Consider the following 27,433-nt stretch of genomic DNA (forward strand, 5'->3'; position numbering starts at 1 on the left):
GGGACACATCAAAAGGACACAGGACAAACTTGAAGGAGGTCCCAATGGCCAAAGCTGGAAAAATTTGTACAACAAAATAAATAAGGATAGTATTGGATTACAACCCAAAGACTAAGTATCCAAGTCCATAATGAAATAAATACAAGTATAAATATATACTGAAATAAATAAATGGGGGGAAAGGGACAGCTCTTTCTTATAACAGAATTCTAATTAATAAATGTAGAAGGAATGACTAAAAATAGAAAATCACCAGTAGTCAGACACCACAGTAGTAATTGTTGCAGGCAAGAGCCATCAAAGAATGCTAAAATTAGTAGCTAAAATTAGTAGGGGAAATTATATTAAAAAATGATTTTTATATTCTCAAAGTATCTCCCTACACGTTAGTAATTACAAAGGAAAAAATATCTTTACTATGGAGAAACCTGATAGACATCACCTTAACTGAGTGATCCAAGTTAATATCACCAGTAATAAGACATATTGACATCATACCCCCAAGACGGTGTACTGAGGAGGCTACAATATCCTTTCTGTGGAATTTTTGCCAAAAATGCATAACCTCAACCTAACCATGAGAAACCATTAGATAAACCCAAATGGACATTCTACAAAACTAGAAGTCTTAAAATATGTTAAGTTCGTGAAAAAGAACTGTCATAGAATGGAGGGAACAAGGAGATGCAACTAAATGCAATGTTGGGTGCTGGAATGGGTCATGGACAAGAAAAACAGACAGTGGAAAACAGGCAATATTCAAATAAGGTAATTAGTTAACAGTCCTGTATTAATGTTACTTTTCTGGCTTCAATATATATGTAAGATGTTAACCTTATGAGAAACAAGGTGAAGAGTATTTAGGAACTCTGTACGATGTTTGCAACTTTGCAAATTAAAAAGTTTTAAAAAAGGCAGTGCCTGACGCAAAACAATCAGATGGCGTAATTGAAAAAAATTTTAAAAGCACATGGCTGAATGAATGACTGCATATTTTCTACTGTTTTTACTTTTAAAACCTTATTTTAGAAAGTAACAACAAAACAATGACTAACACATACACCATTTTCTATGTAACAGGCACTGTTCTAATTACTTCACCAATTTTAACTCAATTTTCACAACCACTCTCTTATGTGGATACTATTATTATGCTTATTTTACAGCTGAGGAAACTGAGGCACAAAGAAGTCAAGTAATTTGCCCAAGACACATCACTAAGAAGCAATTCTAACATGGGTGATATGGTCCCAGAGTCCTGAAGAGTCCATTTACCTCATCTCTGTGGTACTGCCACCTCCAAGGTATCCCCCGTCTTTGGTTACATTCATACTCAGTGACTATGCTGGTTGGCACTTCACCCACCAATAGACACAGGCATTCCCTTCAGCTTTTCCCTTGGTTCCACTTTTCTCCTGACTTCCCTCTTTCCTTGGGTGAGTCCATCCGCTCTCATGACTTTAATATCTGTCTGATGAGGTTTCCCAATTCTCTCTCTCTCTAACCCCGACCCGTTGCCTGCTGCTATGCTACAGAAGCAGCACTTTCCAAACCAATCTCTCAATCTCATCCTTAAACCTGCTCCGCCGTTCATGTCCCTCGTCCTCACCTCCGCTCGGAGCTGTCTTACATAAAAACCAGCTTTTAGCTAGCTCAGCCTTGAGAACTAAAAGCCTCCAAGTCCCAAAATTAATTACCTTTCAAAAATGTCTCTCATCTGTCCCTCCTCTCTACTGTCCCCAGATCAGACTCTGATTTTCTAACTGGCTTCTCTGCCTCAGGCTTTCTCCTCCTTCCCCCATTGCCCTACTATTAATGTTGGTTAAAGCCCATCACTCATCACCTTCCTACTCAAAATGTTTCAGTCGGTTCTTGTTGCCTGTAGACTAAATCCCAAACTTTTTCCATGCCATTCAAGGGTCTTCCAAGCCTCATGTCCAAACATGCCCCATGACCCAGACAGGTGTCCCAAACAGTCCTCTACCCATCCACACTACACTTCTGTTTTTATGGGGTCATGTCATGTACTTAGTGTTTCTGTTCATACTCTGGTGAAATTCTATTCTTTCTCCAAGTGTGAGCTCAAATGTGCCCTCCTCTGGGCACATTTAATTAACTACTGCTTCCTCTGTAGCTCCCACAACTCTGCTTATCATCATAGAGCTTATTTTCTCTTAATTTTATGGCTCTTTACCTGTATAGTATCAGGTCTTATGTTTAAGTCTTTGATCCACTTAGGGTTCTTTTTGTGAGTGGTGTAAGATAGGGGTTCAATTTCATTGCTCTGCATGTGTTTATCAAGTTTTTTTAACACTATTTGTTGAAGAGACTATCCTTTCCTCATTGGGTATTCTTGGCTCTCTTGTCAACAAGTAGTTGACCACATATGTGGAGGGTTTAATTCTGGGCTCTGTATTCTGTTCTGATGGTCTATATGTCTAATTTTATGCCAGTACTGTACTGTTTTTATTATTACTCTAGCTTTGTAGTATAGTTTGAAGTCAGTAAGTGTGATACTTTTTGGATTTGTTTTTTCTTCTTAGGATTTCCATGGATTTGGAGTCTTTTGTGGTTCCATACAAATTTTAGGATTGTTTCTTCTATTTCTATGGTGAATGCCCTTGATATTTTGATAGAGATTGTATTGAATCTATAGATCAGTTTGGGTAATATGGACATTTTACAGTATTCTTCCAATCCATGAATATGAGATGTTTTTCCATTTGTTTGTGTCTTCTTCAGTTTCTTTCAGCAAAGTCTTGTAGTTTTTGTTGTACAGATCTTTCACTTCCTTGTTTAAATTTATTCCTAGGTATTTTATTGTTTTTGATGCTATTGTTTATGGGGTAATTTCTTTGTCAGATACTTCATTGTTGGTATACAGAAATGCAGCTGATTTCTGTATGTTGATTTTATATCCTGCAATTTTATGAAATTTGTTGATTACTTCCAACAGTTCTTTGAGTCTTTGGGATTTTTGTATGTAAAATCATATCATCTGCAAATAGTGATAATTTTATTTCTTCCTTTCTGATTTGGATGACTTTTATTTCTTTGTCTTACTTAATTACTCTAGCTAGGACTTCCAGTATTATATTGAATAAGAGTGGTGGGAGTGGGCATTCTTGTCTTCTTCCTGATGTTAGAGGAAATTTTTTCAATTTTCTCCATTGAGTATAATGTTAACTGTGAGTTTGTTGTGCGTGGCCTTTACTATGTTAAAGTATGTTTGTTCTATGCCCAACCTGTCAAGGTTTTTTATCGTGAAAGGATGTTGAATTTTGCAAATGCTTTTCCTGCATTTATTGAGATAATCATGATTTTTATATTCTATTTTTTTTTTTGGTAGTACAAGTTCTTTTAATAATTAGAATCAAAGCCTGTTCTGGAACTCAAGTCCACTTAATTCCAAAACCACTTAGAATTTTAATGGGGGGAGGGACAAGATGTCCCCAAGCAAGAATAAGATGGTGTTTATCAAAACAGCTTTGGACCTACTCAGGGCTTCAACTCCAAACCATAGTTTTGGGGAAAAAAAAAATAAGACAAAATGTGTCATTTCCTAGAAGAGTCTGAAGTGGAGTTGTCAGTTATCTTCTTTTAGCATTAGAGGATTTTTTTTTCTGGTATATATTCTTTTAGTGTATTTAATATTCTACATGCACACATACAGAGATATCATTATTGCAAAAATAGGAAAATCTATTTTATAGTCTTCATCAAATGATCACATTATTGTGATTGCTTATTTAGTTGTCTCTCCTGCCAGGAAGGCAGGAATAATATCTCGCTTACCATCCATCACTCTCCTAGTACCTAGCATAATACCTAGCACGGGAAGACAGATATATGATAATGCATACATCTAGGATTTTTTATAAATATGCCAAATTGCCCTTGTGGCCGCTGTACCAATTGTAAAACCCAAAAGCAATTATGAGAAGTTCATTTCCCTTCATTCTTCGCAAAACTTCATCTTATGACTTTTTAAGAATCTTTGCCATTTTGATGGGATTAATTTGTCTCTCATTTTTCTTTCTTTTTTTTTTTCACACACACACACGGTATTTTATTTTACAAGAGATAAATCAACCGACACCAAGCATTGTAAATGGATAACCACAACAAAAGCAACAGTGATTGCAATTACCAAACACGAAACACACTCATACTATATCATAATATTGACATTCAGTCCAGTAATCCTCCACTGTAGCAGCTCCTTTACTTTGCAGTGAAAATTGATTTGTCTATTTTTTGCCTCTGAGTCCTTGTGGGATTTTTTTTTTTATTCAAACAGAAAGTCACAAAAATTATAATCATCCTCATCAGTTCACTCAGTCCCGTGCAATTAATTTTTTTCATTTTAAACTTTTGTTAGCACTTTTATGAATTCATCAGTTTTCCATTAGAGTTCTGAAAATGCTTATTCATTCACTTCAGCAGTATAGTCAGTTACCAGAAACCTGTACTTGTCAGTCTTTTCCATGAATTCCTTGAAGATGAAACCCTTTTACAGGAATATTTTTGTGAAAGCATCAGAGTACACTCAGAACTGTCTGTAAATGACAAAAGACTTAAAAATGACCACGGTTAAAAATTTGATGAAAGTTCATAATAATGCAATTGACAAGGAAATTTTAGTTATTTCTGAGATATACATTTTAAAGTAATAACTAGACTTATGACTTATAACATTATACCAGAACATATAAGATTTTTAGAAATTTCATGTAATGTCTGAAACATTTATATTAATATATTTCCATACAAATAACCCAAAGAAAGTTTAGTATTAGTTGTTTTTTTTTGTTTGTTTGTTTTTTAATACTGCAGGTTCTTATTAGTCATCAGTTTTATACACATCAGTGTATACATGTCAATCCCAATCGCCCAATTCAGCACACCACCATCCCCACCCCACTGTGGTTTTCCCCCCTTGGTGTCCATACGTTTGTTCTCTACATCTGTCTCAACTTCTGCCTTGCAAACAGGTTTATCTGTACCATTTTTCTAGGTTCCACATACATGTGTTAATATATGATATTTGTTTTTCTCTTTCTGACTTACTTCACTCTGTATGACAGTCTCTAGATACATACATGTCTCAACAAATGACTCAGTTTCATTCCTTTTTATGGCTGAGTAATATTCCATTGTATATATGTACCACATCACCTTTATCTATTCATCTGTCGATGGTCATTAGGTTGCTTCCATGAGGTGGCTATTGTAAATAGTGCTGCAATGAACATTGGGGTGCATGTGTCTTTTTGAATTATGGTTTTCTCTGGGTATATGCCCAGTAGTGGGATTGCTGGATCATATGGTAATTCTATTTTTAGTTTTTTAAGGAACCCCCATACTGTTCTCCATAGTGGCTGTATCAATTTACATTCCCACCAACAGTGCAAGAGGGATCCCTTTTCTCTACACCCTCTCCAGCATTTGTTGTTTGTAGATTTTCTGATGATGCCCATTCTAACTGGTGTGAGGTGATATCTCATTGTAGTTTTGATTTGCATTTCTCTAATAATTAGTGATGTTGAGCAGCTTTTCATGTGCTTCTTGGCCATCTGTATGTCTTCTCTGGAGAAATATCTATATAGGTCTTCTGCCCATTTTTGGATTGGGTTGTTTGTTTCTTTAATATTGAGCTGAATGATCTGTTTATATATTTTGGAGATTAATCCTTTGTTGATTCGTTTGCAAATATTTTCTCCCATTCTGAGGGTTTTCTTTTCGTCTTGTTTATGGTTTCTCTTGCTGTGCAAAAGCTTTTAAGTTTCATTAGGTCCCATTTGTTTATTTTTGTTTTTATTTCCATTACTGTAGGAGGTGGATCAAAAAAGATCTTGCTGTGATTTATGTCAAAGAGTGTTTTTCCTATGTTTTCCTCTAACAGTTTTATAGCGTCCGGTCTTACATTTAGTTCTCAAATCCATTTTGACGTTTTTTTTCTGTGTATGGTGTTAGGGAGTGTTCTAATTTCATTCTTTTACATGTAGCTGTCCAGTTTTCCCAGCACCACTTATTGAAGAGACTGTCTTTTCTCCATTGTATATCTTTGCCTCCTTTGTCATAGATTAGTTGACCATAGGTGCGTGGGTTTATCTCTGGGATTTCTAACTTGTTCCATTGATCTATGTTTCTGTTTTTGTGCCAGTACCATATTGTTTTGATTACTGTAGCTTTGTAGTATAGTCTGAAGTCTATATAGCTATATAGCTGGAGTCTGATTCCTCCAGCTCTGTTTTTTTCCCTCAAGACTGCTTTGGCTATTCGGGGTCTTTTGTGTCTCCATACAAATTTTAAGATGATTAGTTCTAGTTCTGTAAAAAATGCCATTGGTAATTTGACAGGGATTATATTGAATCTGTAGGTTGCTTTGGGTAGTAGAGTCATTTTCACAATACTGATTCTTCCAATTCAACAACATGGTATATCTCTCCATCTGTTTGTATCATCTTTAATTTCTTTCATCAGTGTCTTATAGTTTTCTGCATACAGGTCTTCTGTCTCCCTCGGTAGGTTTATTCCAAGGTATTTTATTCTTTTTGTTGCAATGGTAAATGGGAGTATTTCTATAATTTCTCTTTCAGATTTTTCATCATTAGTGTATAGGAATGCAAGAGATTTCTGTGCATTAATTTTCTATCCTATAACTTTGCCAAATTCATTGATTAGCTCCAGTAGTTTTCTGGTGGCATTTTTAGGATTCTCTATGTATAGTATCATGTCATCTGCAAACAGTGACAGTGTTACTTCTTCTTTTCCAATTTGTATTCCTTTTATTTCTTTTTCCTCTCTGATTTCCATGGCTAGGACTTCTAAAACTATGTTGAATAATAGTGGTGAGAGTGGACATCCTTGTCTCGTTCCTGACCTTTCAGTTTTTCACCATTGAGAATGATGTTTCCTGTGGGTTTGTTGTATATGGCCTTTATTATGTTGAGGTTAGGTTCCCTCTGTGCCTACTTTCTGGGTAGTTTTTATCATAAATGGGTGTTGAATTTTGTCAAAAGCTTTTTTTGCATCTATTGAGATGATCATATGGTTTTTATTCTTCAATTCGTTAATATGGTGAATCCCATTGATTGATTTGTGTATATTGAAGAATCCTTGCATCCCTGGGATAAATCCCACTTGATCATGGTGTATGATCCTTTTAATGTGTTGTTGGATTCTGTTTGCCAGTATTTTGTTGAGGATTTTTGCATCTATATTCATCAGTGATATTGGTCTGTAAGTTTCTTCTTTTTGTAGTACTTTTGTCTGGTTTTGGTATCAGGGTGATGGTAGCCTCATAGAATGAGTTTGGGAGTGTTCCTTCCTCTGCAATGTTTTGGAAGAGTTTGAGAAGGATGTGTGTTAGCTCTTCTCTAAATGTTTGATAGAATTCAGCTGTGAAGCCATCTGGTCCTGGACTTTCGTTTGTTGGAAGATTTTTAATCAGTTTCAGTTTCTACTTGTGGGCTTCCCTGGTGGCGCAGTGGTTGAGAGTCCGCCTGCCGATGCAGGGAACACGTGTTCATGCCCTGGTCTGGGAAGATCCCACATGCCATGGAGCGGCTGGGCCCGTGAGCCATGGCCACTGAGCCTGCGCATCCGGAGCCTGTGCTCCGCAACGGGAGAGGCCACAACAGTGAGAGGCCCATGTATTGCCAAAAAAAAAAAAAAATTTCTACTTGTGATGGGTCTGTTCATATTTTCTATTTCTTCCTGGTTCAGTCTTGGAAGGTTATACCTTTCTAAGAATTTGTCCATTTCTTCCAGGTTGTCCATTTTATTAGCATAGAGTTACTTGTAGTAGTCACTTAGGATGCTTTGTATTTCTGTGGTGTCTGTTGTTCTCCTTTTTCATTTCTAATTTTATTGATTTGAGTCCTCTCCTTCTTTTTCTTGATGAGTCTGGCTAATGGTTTATCAGTTTTGTTTATCTTCTCAAAGAACCAGCTTGTAGTTTTATTGATCTTTGCTATTGTTTTTTTTGTTTCTATTTCATTTATTTCTGCTCTGATCTTTATGATTTCTTTCCTTCTGGTAACTTTGGGTTTTGTTTGTTCTTCTTTCTCTAGTTCCTTTAGGTGTAAGGTTAGATTGTTTACTTGAGATTTTTCTTGTTTCTTGAGGTAGGCTTTTATAGCTATAAACTTCCCTCTTAGAACTGAGTTTGCTGCATCCCACAGGTTTGGGATCATCGTGTTTTCATTGTCATTTGTCTCTAGGTATTTTTTGATTTCCTCTTTGATTTCTTTAGTGATCTCTTGGTTATTTAGTAATGTATTGTTTATCCTCCATGTCTTTGTGCTTTTTACGTTTTTTTCCCTGTAATTCATTTCTAATATCATAGCATTGTGGTCAGAAAAGATACTTGATATGATTTCAGTTTTCTTAAGTTTACTGAGGCTTGATGTGTGACACAAGATGTGGTCTATCCTGGAGGATGTTCCATGCGCAATTGAGAAGAAAGTGTAATCTTCTGTTTTTGGATGGAATTTCCTATAAATATCAATTAAATCTATCTGGTCTGTTGTGTCATTGAAAGCTTCTGTTTCCTTATTTATTTTCATTTTGGATGCTCTGTCCATTGGTGTAAGTGAGGTGTTAAAATCCCCCACTATTATTGTGTTACTGTTGATTTCCTCTTTCATAGCTGTTAGCAGTTGCCTTATGTATTGAGGTGCTCTCCTATGTTGGGTGCATATATAATTGTTATATCTTCTTCTTGGATTGATCCCTTGATCATTATGTAGTGTCCTTCCTTGTCTTTTATAACATTCTTTGTTTTAAAGTCTATTTTATCTGGTATGAGTATTGCTACTCCAGCTTTCTTTTGATTTCCATTTGCATGGAATATCTTTTTCCATCCCCTCACTTTCAGACTGGATATGTCCCTAGGTCTGAAGTGGGTCTCTTGTAGACAGCATATATATGGGTCTTGTTTTTGTATCCATTCAGCCAGTCTGTATCTTTTGGTTGGAGCATTTAATCCATTCACGTTTAAGGTAATTATCTATATGTATGTTCCTATTACCATTTTCTTAATTGTTATGGGTTTGTTTGTGTAGGTCCTTTTCTTCTCTTGTGTTTCCCACTTAGAGAAGTTCCTTTAGCATTTGTTGTAGAGCTGGTTTGGTGGTGCTGAATTCTCTTAGCTTTTGCTTGTCTGTAAAGCTTTTGATTTCTCCATCAAATCTGAATGAGATCCTTGCCGGGTAGAGTAATCTTGGTTGTAGGGTACTGCCTTTCATCACTTTAAGTATATCATGCCAGTCCCTTCTGGCTTGTAGAGTTTCTGCTGAGAAATCAGCTGTCAACCTTATGGGAGTTCCCTTGTATGTTATTTGCTTTTCTTACCTTGCTGCTTTCAATAATTTTTCTTTTTCTTTAATTTTTGCCAATTTGATTACTATGTGTCTTGGCGGTTTATCCTGTATGGGATTCGCTGTGCTTCCTGGACTTGGGTGGCTATTTCCTTTTCCATGTTAGGGAAGTTTCGACTATAATGTCTTCAAATATTTTCTCTGGTCCTTTCTCTCTCTCTTCTCCTTCTGAGACCCCTATAATGTGAATGTTGTTGCGTTTAATGTTGTCCCAGAGGTCTCTTAGGCTGTCTTCATTTCTTTTCATTCTTTTTTCTTTATTCTGTTCCGCAGCAGTGAATTCCACCATTCTGTCTTCCAGGTCACTTATCCGTTCTTCTGCCTCAGTTATTCTGCTATTGATTCCTTGTAGTGTAGTTTTCATTTCAATTATTGTATTGTTCATCTCTGTTTGTTTGTTCTTTAATTCTTCTAGGTCTTTGTTAAACATTTCTTGCATCTTCTCGATCTTTGCCTCCATTCTTTTTCGAGGTCCTGTATCATCTTCTCTATCATTATTCTGAATTCTTTTTCTGGAAGGTTGCCTATCTCCACTTCATTTAGTTGTTTTTCTGGGGTTTTATCTTGTTCCTTCATCTGGTACATAGCCCTCTGCCTTTTCATCTTTGTCTTTCTGTGAATGTGGGTTTTGTTCCACAGGCTGCAGGACTGTAGTTCTTCTTGCTTCTGCTGTCTTCCCTCTGGTGGATGAGGCTATCTAAGAGGCTTGATGGAAGGGACTGGTGGTGGGTAGAGCTGACTGCTGCTCTGGTGGGCAGTGCTCAGTAAAACTTTAATCCACTTGACTGTTGATGGGTGGGGTGGGGTTCCCTCCCTGTTGGTTGTTTGGCCTGAGGCAACCCAACACTGGAGCCTACTTGGGCTCTTTGGTGGGGCTAATGACAGACTCTGGGAGAGCTCACGCCAAGGAGTACTTCCCAGAACTTTTGCTGCCAGTGTCCTTGTCCCCACGGTGAGCCACAGCCCCCTCCCCCCTGCCTCTGCAGGAGACCCTCCAACACTAGCAGGTAGGTCTGGTTCAGTCTCCCCTGGGGTCACTGCTCCTTCCCCTGGGTCCCGATGTACACAGTACTTTGTGTATGCCCTCCAAGGGTGGATTCTCTGTTTCTCCCAGTCCTGTCAAAGTCCTGCAATCAATTCCTACTAGGCTTCAAAGTCTGATTCTCTAGGAATTCCTCCTCCTGTTGCTGGAAGCCCAGGTTGGGAAGCCTGACGTGGGGCCTCAGAACCTTCACTCCAGTGGGTGGACTTCAGGTGTTCTCCAGTCTGTGAGTCACCCACCCACCAGTTATGGGATTTGATTTTACTGTGATTGCACCCCTTCTACTGTCTCATTGTGGCTTCTCCTTTGTCTTTGGATGTGGGGTATCTTTTTTGGTGAGTTCCAGTGTCTTCCTGTTGATGACTGTCCAGCAGCTAGTTGTGATTCTGTTGTTCTCACAAGAGGGAGTGAGAGCACATCCTTCTACTCTTCCATCTTGGTTCCTTCTATATTTTATTCTATTAATGTGATATATTAGACTTAAAAATTTGTGTATGTTGCATTCCAGGGATAAATCCCATTTGGTTGTAGTGTACAGTTGTTTTAATGTGTTCTTGAATTTAGTTTGCTAATATTTTTAGAATTTTTGCATCTATATTAATCAGGGATATTGGTCCAAAGTTATCTTTTCTTATAGTATCCTTATCTGGTTTTGGTACTAGGGTAATGTTGGCTTTGCAGAATGAGTTTGGAAGTGTTCCCTCCTCTTCAATTTTTTTAAGCATTTGAGAAGGATTGGTATTAATTCTTCTTTAATTGTTAGAAAATTCACCAGTGAAGCTGTCTGGTTCTAGGGTTTTCTGTGTTGGGAGGCTTTTGATTACTGATTCAACCTCTTTCCTCATTATTGGTCTTTTCAGATTTTCTATTTCTTGCTGATTCAGTCTTGGTAGGTTGTGTGTTTCTAGAAATTTATCCATTTCTAGGTTATCTAATTTGTTGGCATATAATTGTTCACAGCTTCTTATCCTATTTTTTTCTGTAGTATCAGTTGTAATGTCTCCTCTTTCATTTCTAATTTTGAGTTCTCTCTTCTTTCTTAGTGTAGTTAAAGTTTTGTCAATTATGTTTATCTTTTCAAAAAACCCAGCTCTTGGTTTCATTGATCTTCTCTATTGTTTTTCTGGTCTCTATTTCATTTATTTCCACTCTGATCTTTATTATTTCCTTCCTTCTGCTAACTTTGGGCTTAAATTGTTCTTCTTTTTCTAGTTCCTTGAGGTGTAAAGTTAGAGTGTTTGCGATCTAATTTCTTAATATATGCGTTAATTTATATAAACTTTCCTCTCAGAACTGTTTCTGCTGCATTCCATAAGTTTTGATATGTTGTGTTTCCATTTTCATTTGTTTTGAGATAATTTTTAATTTCTCTTTTGATTTCTTCTTTGATCTGTCGGTTCAGAAATGTGTTTAGTTTCCACATGTTTTTATGTTTTACAGCTTTCTTCTTGTGGTAGATTTCTAGTTTCATACCACTGTGGTCAGAAAAGATAGTATGATTTCAATCGTCTTATATTTGCTAAGCGTTATTTTGTATCCTATCATATGATCTATCCTAGAGAATGTTCTATGTGCATTTGAGAAGAATGTGTATTCTGTTGCTATTGGATGGAATGTTCTCTATATGTCTGTTTAGTCCATTTGGTTTAAAGTATGCCTCAATTCCAATGTTTGCTTGTTAATTTTCTGTGTGGATTATTTGTCACTCACAGTAGGACACTGAAGTCCCCTACTATTTTTGTATTGTTGTCTGTTTCTCCTTGAGATCTGTTAATATAGTTGACCTTTGAACAACATGGAGGTTAGGGCCCCAACCATCTGCACAGTATCCACATATAACTTTACAGTTGGCCCTTTATTTACACATGGCTACACATCCATGGATTCAGTCAACCACAGATTATGTTGTACTGCAGTATGTATTTATTGAAAAAAATCCACATATAAGTGAATTTGTGCACTTTGAACCTGTTGTTCAAGGGTCAACTGTTTTTGCCTAATATATTTAAGAGTCAACTGTATTTGCTTAATATATTTAAGTGCTCCGATATTGGGGGCAAATATATTTATGATTGTTATATCTTCTTGGTGTATTGACCTCATTTATTATTATATAATGAACTTATTTGTCTCTTCTTTCTTACTGTTTTTGGCTTGAAGCCTTTTTTGTCTGATATAAGTATGGGTACCTCCCCTTTCTTTTGGTTTCCACTTACCTGAAATATCTTTTTCCATTCCTTGACTTTGAGATTATGTTTGTCTTTAGATCTGAAATGTGTCTCCGAAAGGCAGCATATAGTTGAGTCTTTTTTCAAAATTTTATTTTATTGAAGTATAACTGGTCTACAGTTTGTTAATTTCTGTGTACAGCAAAGTGATTCAGTTATACATATATATATACATTCTTTTTCATATTCTTTTCCACTATGGTTTATCTCAGGATATTGAATATAGTTCCCTGTGCTATACAGTAGGACCTTGTTGTTTATCCATTCTATATATAATAGTTTGCATCTGCTAATCCCAAACTCCCAATCCATCCCTCCCCCAACCCCATACCCCTTGGCAACCACAAGTCTGTTTCTGTTTCGTAGATAAGTTCATTTGTGTCATATTTTGGATTCCACATATAAATGATATCATATGGTATTTGTCTTTCTCTTTCTGTCTTACTTCAGTTATTATGATAATCTCTAGGTCCATCCGTGTTGCTGAAAATGGTATTATTTCATTCTTTTTTTATGGCTGAGTAGTATTTCATTGTGTGTATGTACCACATCTTCTTTATCCAGGCATCTGTCAGTGGACATTTAGGTTGTTTCCATGTTTTGGATATTATGGATAGTGCTGCTATGAACATAGGGGTGCATGAATCTTTTTGAATTATAATTTTGTCCCATTATATGCCCAGGAGTGGGATTGCTGGATCATATGGCAACTCTAGTTTTTTGAGGAACTTCCATATTGTCTTCCATAGTGGCTGCACCAATTTACATTCCCACCAACAGAAGGAGGGTTCCTTTTTCTCCACACCCTCTCCAACATTTATTATTTGTAGACTTTTTGATGATGGCCATTCTGACCAGTGTGAGGTGGTACCTCATAGTAGTTTTGATTTGCATTCTCTAATAATTAGCAACCTTGAGCATCTTTTCATGTACCTCTTGGCCATCTGTATGTCCTTTTTGGAGAAATGTCTATTTAGGTCTTCTGCCCATTTTTCGATTGGGTTATTGTTTCTTTGTTATTGAGTTGTACAAGCTGTTTGTATATTTTGGAAATTAAGCCCCTGTCGGTCACATCATTTGCAAATATTTTCTCCCAGTCCGTAGGTTGTCTTTTTGTTTTGTTTATGGTTTCCTTTGCTGTGCAAAAGCTTGTAAGTTTGAATAGGTCCCATTTGTGTATTTTTGCTATTTCTATTGCCTTGGGAGACTGAGTTGGGTCTTGTTTTTTTAATTCATCCAGCCATTCTGTGCCTTTGTATTGGTGAGTTCAATCCATTTACATTTAGAGTGATTATTGATATGTAATGACTTACTACTGCCGTCTTATCTTTTGCCTTCTGGTTGTTTTATATCTTTATTGTTCCTTTTCCCCCTGTGTTTCTGCCTGCCTCTGTAAGTTGGTGGTTTTCCATGGTGATACACTCAGTCTATCCCTTTTGTACGTTTGTTGAATCAACTCTAGACTTTTGCTTTGAGGTTACTAATAAGCTTACATACATCTCATAGGTAAAATAGTCCATTTTATGCTGATAGCAACTTATCTTCATTTGCCTACAAAGGCTCCACCCTTTTACATTTTTGATGTCACAATTTACCTCTTTCTATGCTGTGCATTTGTTAACAGATTATAGTAGCTATAGTTATTTTTAATGATCTTTTCCTTTAACCTTTATAGTATAGTTAAGTAGTTAATATACCATTCTAATACAGAGTTGCCATTTTGTGATTGTTTATTTTTCACCTTTATCATTGTTGTATATTTTCATATGCTTTTATGTCACTGATTAGTGTCTTTTCATCTCAGGTTGAAGGACTTCTTTCAACATTTCTTGCAAGGCAAGTCTAATGGTGGTGAACTCCCTTAGCTTTTGTTTGGGAAAGCCTTTATTTCTCCTTCATAGCTGAAGGATAACTTTGCTGGATAAAGTATTCTTGGCTGTCAATTTTTATCTTTCAGCACTTTGAATATGTCATTCTACTCTTTCCTGGGCTGTAGAATTTCTGCTGAGAATTTCACTGACAGACTAATGTTAGTTTTTTTCCCCTAGCTGCCTTTAATATTCATTATAATGTGTGATGGTTTCATTAATGTGCTTGGAGAAGGTCTTTTTGCATTGAGGTAATAGGGTGTCCTGGTAGCTTTGTGGACTTGTATGTCCCATTTCTTCTCCAGGTTTGGGAAGTTCCCAGTTAATATTTTTTAAATGAACTCTCTGCCTCTTCTCTCTCTTTTTCTTCTGGCACACCAATTATTCTTAGATTTGTCTCTCTGATCGAATCTAATAGTTCTCATAGGGTTTCTTCATTTTTAAAAAATCTAATTTCTCTGTCTTCTTCTGACTAATTTCTATATTCCTATACTCCAAATCACTTATTCTTTCTTCCATCTGGTCTGTCTTATTACCTGTGATCTCTGTTGCATTCTTCATCTCATTCATTGAATTCTTCAGCTCCAGCATTTGTTTGGTCTCTTTTACAATTTCAATCTCTTTGGTAAAGAACTCCTTCTATTCATTAATTTTATTCCTGAGTTCACTGTATTCCCTTCCCGTGTTTTCTTGTAGCTCAATGAATTTCTTCATAACACCTATTTTGAATTCTTTATCACTTTGAGTGCAACATTATTTTCTTTACGAAACACTCTATTTCCTTGATTTTTCAGTGTTTGACCATATGCACTTCTGCTTTCACATTTGAAGTAACAGACACCTTCCCCAGTTAAGAATTTATACTTACTTTGCTTCTTTCAATAGGTTATAAGCCTAGTAACTTTTATTGTATGCCAGACATATAGAAGCTCTAGATCAAGGGTCAGCAAACTACAGCCTGAAGACCAAATCTGAATAGCTCTCTGCTTTGTTTCTGTTCTTTTTTTAAACCCACCTGTGAGCTAAGAATAGTTTTTACATTTTAAGTAGTTATATAAATACTTATACAACCATTTAAAATATAATAGCCTCAATCTTGCCTCTTGGCCCCCCAAAGCCTAAAGTATTTACTACTAGCCCTTTAAGAACAAGTTATTAATCTCTGCTCTCAGTGTTCTTTTCCAGCAGAAAAGGTTCCTCATGTTGAGCTTAGGCAGCTAAAGAAAGAGAGGATCACTTCAATGTGGTCACGAGTTAAGCCAGGCTGGTAATGGGGTACAGTAAATTTGTAAAGCTCAGTCCACCTCTCTGGCTGTGACTAAGAACGTGGTGGGCCTTTATCTTGGCCCTGAAAGACCACAAGAGGCTCAGTTCTGTCCTTGGGGAGGTTTTACAGTTAGTTCCTTAGCCTCTTGCCCATCACATCTTCAAAATATTACATTATTAGAGATGAAGAATGGCTTTAAATAAAACAAAATTTCAACTCAACAGTAAGCAAGCTAGAATAATCCTAAATTGTTTGCACATAACAACACAGTTTCAAAATATATAAAGTAAAAGTTGACAGAACTAGAAGGAGCATAAAATTCCCAGGTTGACTGTGAACTTAACACCCTTTTCTTAGTAACTAATAGATAAAATAGACAAAGTTTAATAGGACATATAAGATTTGAACAACACAATTAAACAACCTTGCCAATTGATAGACAACATTATACTCAACAACTGCAGAACACACTTGAAGCACTTATCTAAATAGTAAATATGCAGGGCATAAAGCAAATCTCAACATATATTAATAGCCTAAAATAACACAGAGTATCCTTTGACCACAGCAGAATTAGAAGAAAAAAGTTTGATGCTGGTTGGAGACAAGATGGTGGAGTAGAAGAACTTGAGCTTGCCTCCTATCATGAAACCACCAAAATCACAACTAACTGCTGAAAAACCATCAACAAAAAAGACTGGAACCTATGAAAAAAGATATTCTACATCTGAAGACAAAGAAGCCACAACAAGAAGGTAGGAGGGGTACATTCATGATACAATCAAATTCCATACTCTCCAGGTGAGTGACCCACAAACTGGAAAATAATTATACCACAGAGATTCTCCCACAGGAGTAAGAGTTATAAGCCCCGAGTCAGGCGCCCCAGTCTGGGAGTCTGGCATCAGGAGGAGGAGCCCCCAGAGCATTTGGCTTTGAAGGCCAGTGGGGCTAGATTGCAGGAACTCCTCAGGGGAAATAGAAAGTCCACTCTTGGAGGGTGCACAGAAGGTCTTGTGTGCACTGGGACCCAGAAAAAAAAGCAGTGACTTCATAGGCGCCTGGGTCAGATCTACCTGCTGGTCTTGGAGGGTCTCCTGGGGTGGTGGGGGTGGCTGTGGCTCACTGTAGCCACAAGGACACTGGTGGTGGAGGTAACAAGGAGTATTCATTGGCGTGAGCTCTGCTGGAGGCTGCCATTTTGTCACCAAGACCTGGTGACCACCCAACAGCCAGTAGGCTCCAGTGCTGAGATGCCTCAGGCTAAACAAACAACAGGGCAGAAACACAGCACCCCCCCCATCAGCAGACAGGTTGCTTAAAGTCTTCCTGAGCACACAGCCACCTCTAAACACACCCCTAGACATGGCCCTGCCCAACAGAGGGACAAGACCCAGCTCCACCCACTAGTAGGCAGGGACCAGTCCCTCCCACCAGGAAGTCTGCATAAGCCTTTTAGACCAGTCTCACCCACCAGGAGACAGATGCCAGAAAAAAGGAACTATGATCCTGCAGCCTGCAGAATGGAGACCACAAACACAAAGTCAGACAAAATGAGACAGCAAAGAAATATATTTCAGATGAAGGAAAAAGATAAAACCCCAGAAGAACAACTAAGTGAAGTGGAGATATAGGCAATGTACCCAAAAAAGAATTCAGAGTAATGATAGTAAAGGTGATCCAAGATCTCAGAAAAAGAATGGAGGCATAGACCGAGAAGATACAAGAAATGTTTAACAAAGCGCTAGAGGCTATAAAGAGCAAACAGAGTTGAACAATACAATAACTGAAATGAAAAATACACTAGAAGGAATCAATCAACAGCAGAAATAAGTAAGGCAAAAGAACAGATAAGTGAGCTGGAAGACAGAATGGTGGAAATCACTGCCATGGAGCAGAATAAAGAAAAATGAGTGAAAAGAAATGAAGACAGTCTAAGAGATCTCTGGGACAACATTGAATGCACCAACATTCACATAATAGGGGTCCCAGAAGGAGAAGAGAGAGAAAGGGCCTGAGAAAATGTTTGAAGAGATAATAGCTGAAAACGTCCTAACAGGGGAAAGGAAACAGTCACGCAAGTCCAGGAAGTGCAGAGAGGCCCATACAGGATAAAACCAAGGGGGAACATGCACACAGTAATCAAACTGACAAAAATTAAAGACAAAGAGAAAATATTAAAGGCAACAAGGGAATCCCCATAAGGTTATCAGCTGATTTCGCAGCAAAAACTGTGCAGGCCAGAAGGGAGTGGCATGATATATTTCAAGTGATGAAAGGGAAGAACCTACAACCAAGAGTACTCTACCCAGCAAGGCTCTCGTTCAGATTTGACAGAGAAATCAAAAGCTTTACAGGCAAGCAAAAGCCAAGAGAATTCAGCACCACCAACCCAGCTTTACAACAAATGATAAAGGAATTTCTCTAGGTGGAAAGAAAAGGCTGCAACTAGAAACAAGAAAATTACAAATGGGAAAGCTCACCAGTAAAGGCAAACATACAGTAAAGGTAGGAAACCATCTAAACACAAATAAGATATCAAAACCAGCAACTGTGGGGCTTCCCTGGTGGCGCAGTGGTTGAGAGTCCGCCTGCCGATGCAGGGGACACGGGTTCGTGCCCTGATCTGGGAAGATCCCACATGCCGCGGAGCAGCTGGGCCCCTGAGCCATGGCTGCTGAGCCTGCGCTTCCAGAGCCTGTGCTCTGCAATGGGAGAGGCCACAACAGTGACAGCCCCGTGTACCGCAAAAAAAAAAAAAACAACAAAAAAACCCCAGCAGCTGTGAGAAGAGGAGTGTACAGATGCAGGATATTGGAAATGCATTTGAAATGTACAGACCAGAAACTTAAAACAATCTTCTATATATATATATATATAGACTGCTATATCAAAACCTCATGGGAACCGCAAACTGAAAATCTTCAATAGATACACACACACAAAAGAAAAAGCATTCCAAACACAACACTAAAGATAGATAGTCATCAAACCACAAGAGAAGAAAACAAAAAGAGGAAGGGACGAGAAAAGACCTACAAAAACAAATCCAAAACAATTAACAAAATGGCAGTAAGAACATACATATTGGTAGCTACCTTAAATGCAAATGGATTAAATGCACCAAACAAAAGACATAGACTGGCTGGCTGGATTCAAAAACAAGACCTATATATATGCTGTCTACAAGAGACCCAATTCAGATCTATGGACACATATAGACTGAAACCAAGAGGATGGAAAAAGGTATTACATGCAAATGTTAATCAAAAGAAAGCTGGAGTAGCAATACTCATACCAGACAAATTAGACTTTAAAATAAAGACTGCTATAAGAGACAAAGAAGGACACTACATAATGATCAAGGGATCAATCCAAGAAGAAGATATAACAATTGTATACATGTGCTCAACAGAGGAGCATAAGGCAAATGCCAATAGCCATAAAAGGAGAAATGGACAGTAACAGTGGGGGACTTTAACACCCCACTTACATCAATGGACAGATCATCCAGACAGAAACTCAATAAGGAAACACAGGCCTTAAATGACATATTAGACCAGATGGACTTAATTGATATTTATAGAGCATTTTATCCGAAAGCAGCAGAATATACATTTTTAAGTGTACATGGAACACTCTCCAGGATAGATCACATGCTGGGCCATAAAGCAAGCCTTGGTAAATTAAAGAAAACTGAAATCATATCAAGCATCTTTTCTGACCACAACACTATGAGATTAGAAATCAACTACAAGGAAAAAAAAAAAACTGTAAGAAGCCAATGACAGAGGGATAGCTAGAAAATCCTCAAATATTTTGATATTAAGCAACACATTTCTAAAAAAAAACCCCATAGGTTAAAAAAAAACTACAATGGCAATTAGCAAATGCCTTGATGATGAAAATATAGCATCTCAAAACTTATAGACTACAGCTATGAAGCAGTATTCATAGAGAAAATCATAATTCTAATGCCTAGATTAGAAAAAGAAGAAAAGTAGAAAATTAGTTATTTAAGCTTCCATCTGAAGATGTTTGGAAAAGAGAAAATTAGGCCCAAAGAAAGAATAGGCAGGGAATAAGAGCAGAAATAAATGAAAAAATTAATAAACCTCTAGCCAGATTGTTAAAGGAAAAAAGCAAAAAGCACAAACTATGAAAGTATAAATGAAAACGAGAACATCACTACAGACCTTATGTACATTAAAAGTTCGTAAGAGTATTATAAACAACTTTATTCCACTAAATGTGAAAATTCAGATGAAACAGATGAGTTTCTTGAAAAACACAACTAAACCACAGACTACTGAAATGGTTACTTGAAGAAATAGAAAATCTGAATAGTCATATATCTATTAACGAAATTAAATCTATAATTAGAAACTTTCCTACAAAAGATATTCCAGGTCCAGCTAACAAAACATTCATATCCAGAATATATAAATAACTTCTAAAATCACTAAGAAAGAGAAACAGAACAGACTCATGGGCCTGAATGGGAATTCACGAAAGAGGATACCCAAATGACCAGAAGCATATGAAAAGGTATTCAGCATTTTAAGTTGCCATGAAATTTCAAATTAAAAAAATGATGAGGTACTACTGCATACGAACCAGAATGCCCCAAATTTAAAAAGACGGACACTAACAAGTTTTAGTGAGTATGTGGAATAACCGAAGCTCTTATATGGCTAGTTGGAGTTTTGAAAACTGTTTGCAGGTGTCTACTGAAGAGCCACAAACGCGTACATTATCATGGCCACTCCACTGGTAACCCCACTCTTGCATAAATTCCCAACAGAAATACATACAAATGTTAACCAAAACCCATGTACCAAAATGTTCATAGCAATATCGTTTGTAAGAACCCAAACCTAGAAACAACTCACAAATCCATCACCAGTAGAATGGATGGGTAAATAGTGGTGAATTCCAGTTTTCAGGGGTCTAGAAGATCTGCAGACTCACAAACTAGTTCATCCACTGGCACACTGATGCCTGCACATCCACAAGTAAGTTTGCCTCTTTTTTTTTTTTTTGACTCAAGTTTGACAGAGGCTTTGATTCTTACTAAAATGCAACTATCTAGCTCATTTTAGCAGTGCTCAGAAGTCCATTTCATGATATGGGAAAGGATTGAGGGATTGGTGGGGGAAGGGGAGAAAGATGGAATGGAAAGTATCTGGGATTGGAAATGAAAAAAAAACTACATGTGACTAAGGAAAGGTGGAGGTGGGTATCAAAGACAAACTCACTTGTTTCATAATTTTGCTTCAGGTACACATTCTACGAATACTATACAAAAATGAAAATGAAATTTTACCTGTAGCAAATGGAAGTATCTTATAAATATGTTATTGAATGGAATAAGCCATTTACAAAAGAAAATGTATAATTCCATTTCTATAGAGATTTTTAAAAAAAGGCAAAATTAGAAGTCAGGAAAGTGGTTGGGGAGGGTGTTATAACTGGGAGAGGAAACAAGGGAGCCTTCTTTGATACTGATAATATCCTATTTCTCGATGTAGCTCACAGGATGACAAACATTTTCTGTAAAGAGCCAGATAGTAAATATTCCAGGCTTTGTGGGCCATAAAGTCTCTGTCACAACTAATCAGCTCTGCTGCTATAGTGCAAAAGTAACTACAGATAATATGTAGAGGCCTGGAGACGAGATGGCAGAGTAGAAGGACTTGAGCTTACCTCCTCTCATGAAGACACCAAAATCACAGCTAACTGCTGAACAACCATCAACAAAAAAGACACAGTACCACCAAAAAAGGTATTCTACACCCAAAGATAAAGAAGCCACAACCAGACTGTAGGAGGGGCACTTTCATGATATAATCAAATCCCATACCTGCTGGGTGGGCGACCCACAAACTGGAAAATAATTATATCGCAGGTGTTCTTCCATAGGAGTGAGCCCTATGTCAAGCTCTGCAGCCTAGGGGTCTGGCATCAGAAGGAGGAGCCCGAGAGCATTTGACTTTGAAAGCCAGCAGGGCTTGAGTGAAGGAGCTCCACAGGAGTGGGGGAAACAGGGACTCCACTCTTGGAGGGTGCACACAATGTTTCACGTGCACTAAGACCCAGGGCAATGCAGTGACTCCATACGAGCCTGGGCCAGACCTACCTGCGGGTCTTGGAGGTTCTCCTGGGGAAGCGGGGGTCAGCTGTGGCTCACTTTGGGGGCAAGGACACTGGTGGCAGATGCTTTTTGGCACCTGAGACCTGGCCCCACCCAGCAGCCTGCAGGCTCCAGTGCTGGGATGCCTCAGGCCAAACAACCAACCAGCAGGGTGGGAACACACACAGCCCCACCCATCAGCAGACAGGCTGCCTAAAGTCATCCTGAGCAAATCGGTCAGTGTGATACACCACATTGACAAACTGAAGAATAAAAACCATATGATCATCTCAGTAGATGCAGAAAAAGCTTTGGACAAAATTCAACACCCATTTATGATAAAAACTCTCCAAAAAGTGGGCATAGAGGGAACGTACCTCAATATTATAAAGGCCATATATGACAAACCCACAGCTAACATCATACTCAACAGTGAAGAGCTGAAAGCATTTCCTCTAAGATCAGGAACAAGACAAGGATGTCCACTCTCGCTACTTTTATTCAACATAGTTTTGGAAGTCCTAGACAATGGCAATCAGAGAAGAAAAAGAAATAAAAGGAATCCAAATGGGAAAAGAAGAAGTAAAACTATCACTGTTTGCAGATGACATGATACTAATCCTAAAGATGCTTCCAGAATAGTACTAGACCTCATCAATGAATTTGGTAAGGTTGCAGGATACAAAGTTAATACACAGAAATCTGTTGCATTTCTATACACTAACAGTGAAAGATCAGAAAGAGAAATTAAGGAAACAATCCCATTTATCATCACATCAAAAAGAATAAAATACCTAGGAATAAACCTACCTAAGGAGGCAAAAGACCTGTACTCTGAAAACTATAGGATGCTGATGAAAGAAAATGAAGATGACACAAACAGATGGAAAAATGATATACCATGTTCTTGGACTGGAAGAATCAATATTGTCAAAATGACTATACTATACAAGGCAACCTACAGATTCAATTCAATCCTTATTAAATTACCAGTGGCATTTTTCACAGAAGTAGAACAAAAATATTTTAAATGTGTATGGAAACACAAAAGACCCTGAATAGCCAAAGCAATCCTGAGAAAAGAAAATGGAGCTGGAGGATTCAGGCTCCCTGACTTACAGTAATGAAAATAAAAACAAAAATAAAAAAATGGGACCTAATTAAACTTAAAAGCTTTTGCACAGCACAGGAAACCATAAACAAAATGAAAAGACAACCCTTAATGGGAGAAAATATTTGCAAACGAAGTGACCTACAAGGGATTAGTTGCCAAAATATACAAATAGCTCATGGAACTGAATATCAAAACAAAAAACACAACCCAGTCCAAAAATGGGCAGAAGATCTAAATAGACATTTCTCCAAAGAAGACATACAGATGGCCAACAGGCACATGAAAAGACTCTCAACATCGCTATTTATTAGAGAAATGCAGATCAAAACTACAATGAGGAATCACCTCACACTGGTCAGAATGACTGTCATCAAATAGTCTACAAACAATAAATGCTGGAGAAGGTGTGGAGAGAAGGGAACCCTCCTACACACAGTTGGTGGGAATGTAAATTGGTACAGCCACTATGGAGAACAGTATGGAGGTTCCTTAAAAAACTAAAAATAGAACTACCATACGACCCAGCAATCCTGGGCATATATCTGGAGAAAACCATAATTCAAAAAGATACGTGCACCCCAATGTTCATTGCAGCACTATATACAATGGCCAAGACATGGAAGCAACCTAAATGTCCATCAACAGAGGAATGGATAAAGAAGATGTGGTACATATATACAATGGAATATTACTCGGCCATAAAAGAGAATGAAATAATGCCACCTGCAGCAACATGATGGACCCAGAGAATATTGTGCTTAGTGAAATAAGTCAGAGAAAGACAAGTGCTATATGATATCACAAGTGGAATCTAAAAACATGATACAAATGAACTTATTTCCTAAACAGAAAGAGACTCACAGACTTCAAAAACAAACTTATGGTTACCAAAGGGGAAAGGTGGGAAGGAGGGATAAATTAGGAGTTTGGGATTCACATATACACAGTACTATATATGAAATAGATAATCAACAAGGACCTACTGTATAGCACAGGGAACTCTACTCAGTATTCTGTAATAATCTATGTGGGAAAAGAATCTGAAAAAGAATGGATATATGTATACGTATAACTGAACCACTTTGCTGTACACCCGAAACTAGCACAACATTGTAAATCAACTGTAATATAAAATAAAAATTAAATTAAAAAACTATAGATAATGTGTAAATAAACGGGTATTGCTGTGTTTCAATAGAATGTTATTTACAAAGCCAGGCAGTGGACTGGCTTTGGGTCTGAGGGCAGTAGTGTGTTAACCCCTCACCTACACAGTTTGGTTACATTTGTGCATAAATTTGTGAATATTTATTGATCTGTACACTTTTGATTTATATGCTTTTCTCACTATATATTCTACTTCAATGAATACATTTAAAAAATACAGCAAAGCAGGAAAGTCATTAAGAAAATAACAAAAACAACAAGAGCAGAAGCAAGCAGTTAGGATTCACTGGTCTGCTTGAAATGCTGCTTCTGAGATGTGTTTCTTGCTGCAAAGATACTGGAGTATTTGGAGCACTACCAGTTCTTTTCATGCACTCTATATACCAACATTATTGTTCATTTCCTTCTTTATGGGAGGAGACTCCATTAAGAGACCTCCAAGTGCTTAGTTCACTTAATGAATTCCCATTATTAAGTGTTATTATTACTGCCCAAATTGATTTCTTCTCCAAGTTATATCATTCTGCCATTCTATAATTGAAACTCTAAAAACATTGGTAGGTACTCAGGACATAAGCGATCTAAGAAACATTAAGTATCAACTCTACTACTGCTTTAATTTTCAGATTTGCCCAGAAAGAACTTCTTTCAGAAGTAATGTATCTTGCCCATCCCTACCCCCACTTTCACCCCAATGTTACAGAGCTTAAACATAATTAGGAGAAAAGCTATCCACACTCAGTGTATCTGCTAAGGGATTTTGTTACGCTTTTCTCCCCTGGAAGATAAGAATAGAAAAATAATAATAATGACAAGGATGACATATATCAAGTACATACTACGAGCCAGGCATTGTTCTAAGGCCTTTCCATGTGTTAATTTATTTAATCCACATAGAAGTGCTCTGAAGTGGTTACTTTTTCTATCCCCATTATAAAGAAGAGGAAAGTGAGACAAAGAGATTAAGTAATTGCCCAAGGTTTCACAGTTAATAAGTGAGGGGCTGGGATTTGAACTCAGGTAATCTGTTTCTAAAGCTCATGCTCTCAGATACATGCTAAAGTAAGTAGCTTGGATTTGATTATAGAGAAATCAGATTCCTTCAATATAAGTGTAGCATAGCTTACGCATTCCCAGCTTCCTGCCACCCCCTCAAGGGAAATGACTGTCCCCCGTCTACGCCCTACTGACTCATACTGCAGCATCTAGGCCACTTTATTGCACTTACCTTTTGTATCTCTGACTTTCCCTCACTGTGCACTCTTTCAGAGCTGGGACTGTGCCTGATTCCTTCTTGTGTCTCTAGTGCCAAACATAATGTCTGCCTGGACACAACATGGCTCAAAAGATGTCTGCTGGATACAAACTACTATATATAAAATAGATAAATAACAAGGTCCTACTGTATAGCACAGGGAACTATATTAAATATCTTATAATAAACTATAATAGAAAGGAATATGAAAAAGAATGTTTATATTCTTTTATGTATATATGTATAACTGAATCACTTTGCCATACACCTGAAACTAACACAACATTGTAAATGAACTATACTTCAATAAAAAAAACCATGTCTGCTGAATGAATGAATCAATCACACCATGAGTGATCGCTCCTTTTTCTTTGGTTCACCAAGTTTTCAGCTTATTTTTTTCTGGTGATTTATTACAAGGGACAGGACACAATGTCATGAAGAATGTGAAGTGACTTGGCACTATTTCTGTCAATAAAGCTTCTTAAAGCAAGAACACCCTTCCTCTGCATTTAGCTCAAGAATCCCCCCATACTGCTAGCCTCGACGATAACGGTGTATGTCTAGTTAAATGTAGCTAGAACTTACATTTATAATTAATAGGATAAAACAGACAACAAGGTCCTACTCTATAGCACAGGGAACTATATTCAATATCCTACGATAAACCATAATGGAAAAGAATATGAAAAGAATTATAACTGAGTCATTCTGCTGTACAGCAGAAATTAACACAACATTGTAAATTAACTATACTTCAATAACATTTTTAAAAATCGGATAAAATAGGCTATTTTCATACTCATTTCTAAGTATTCATCGAAAAGTCCGTAGGCATTCATCGGCTGAAGGTTGTAGTCCTTTTCCCACTGTGGGAAACTTAGTTTCCTTTCAGGTCCATGCTCTTGTCGTACTTTCCTTCTAGTCCACCAATTCTGAATTAACCTGCACAACAAGATCAATTTATTTAAAAAAATATATATGTATATAGCTGTTCATAAGACTTAAGTAATAAGAAATAGAGTTAGAATATAGAACAATAGTTTAAAAAATTTAGGACACGTTGCCAAGGAAATGAAGCCTTGGATTAGAAGAGAAATAACAATGGAGGCTACACTTCAAGCATTTGTACTTGCAAGTGAACAGAATGATGGATGAACTTATTTTAATCATTCACGAAACTGTCTCTCGTCCAGTGTTACCTCGGAGGGTTGGGTAGAGGACTGAGAACACTGATAACCTGATCCCTCAGTACAAAGGCAACCCGCAGGCCTCTGAGAAGAAGATGGTTTGGCCTAGCTGGCTTAGTTGAGGACCCGTGAGCAGTCTTACCATGGGGTGCTGACCTGCATACTCTGACTCGAGGGCCCTAGAAGGTCTGAAAACCCACAAAGGTTTCCTCCTCTCCTGGCACACAGAAGCCCGCAGGTCCACAACTGGATCTGCCTGCTTTTGGGTTGAGTTTGACAGAGGCTCTGATTCCCAATAAAATGCATCTCACACTGGTGAGGTTAGTACATTAATCCTTGGCAGTGTTCAGAAGTGCATCTTACGATATGGAACAGGGTTGAAGAAACTGGGGTGTGTGTGGGGGTCAGGTTTGTGTGCTGTAGGGGGCAAGGAGAAAGCTGAGGGGTATCTGAGAGTAGTGATGCCAAAGCAAAAACAAATGTGAAATAAACTAAATAAGGGGATGGGTATCAAAGACAATTCTGTCTACTTCACAATTTTGCTCTATGTCCATATTAGTAGAAGATAAATACAGTTCCCTTTGATGTCTATGACATTTTGATAAGTTATGGATGATACTTTAAAAGAGAATATAATGCTTCTAATTTTAAAATTTTATGCTTTGTTTTTTTTAAGTTTTATAGAAAACATCAACACTTGGAAGAAGTTTTCTAAAAATAAATCTAAGAAGAGAAAATTACTGGCAGTGGTTCTGACGGGGAGCTAAGAGATGACTTTTCGAA

The 27,433-nt window shown here is 37.5% G+C and overlaps 1 protein-coding gene and 1 long non-coding RNA gene across 2 annotated transcripts in view; one reads left to right on the forward strand and one right to left on the reverse strand.

The window, feature by feature from the left end:
- The window catches only part of ANO4 (anoctamin 4), a 482,060-nt gene that overhangs the window by 31,924 nt on the left and 422,703 nt on the right, over window positions 1-27,433 (reverse strand). Inside the window, exon 28 of the mRNA XM_079935996.1 lies at window positions 26,263-26,405. Within this exon, the coding sequence (XP_079792122.1) occupies window positions 26,263-26,405 (143 nt within the window). The remainder of the gene's footprint in view (window positions 1-26,262; window positions 26,406-27,433) is intronic.
- LOC307193690 lies at window positions 1,185-27,423 on the forward strand. The gene is made up of 3 exons (XR_013830382.1): window positions 1,185-1,304; window positions 16,360-16,546; window positions 27,327-27,423. It is a non-coding gene; the product is annotated as an uncharacterized lncRNA (long non-coding RNA).

This window comes from Stenella coeruleoalba (assembly GCF_951394435.1).
Source record: "Stenella coeruleoalba genome assembly, chromosome: 11".
Lineage (NCBI taxonomy): Eukaryota > Metazoa > Chordata > Mammalia > Artiodactyla > Delphinidae > Stenella > Stenella coeruleoalba.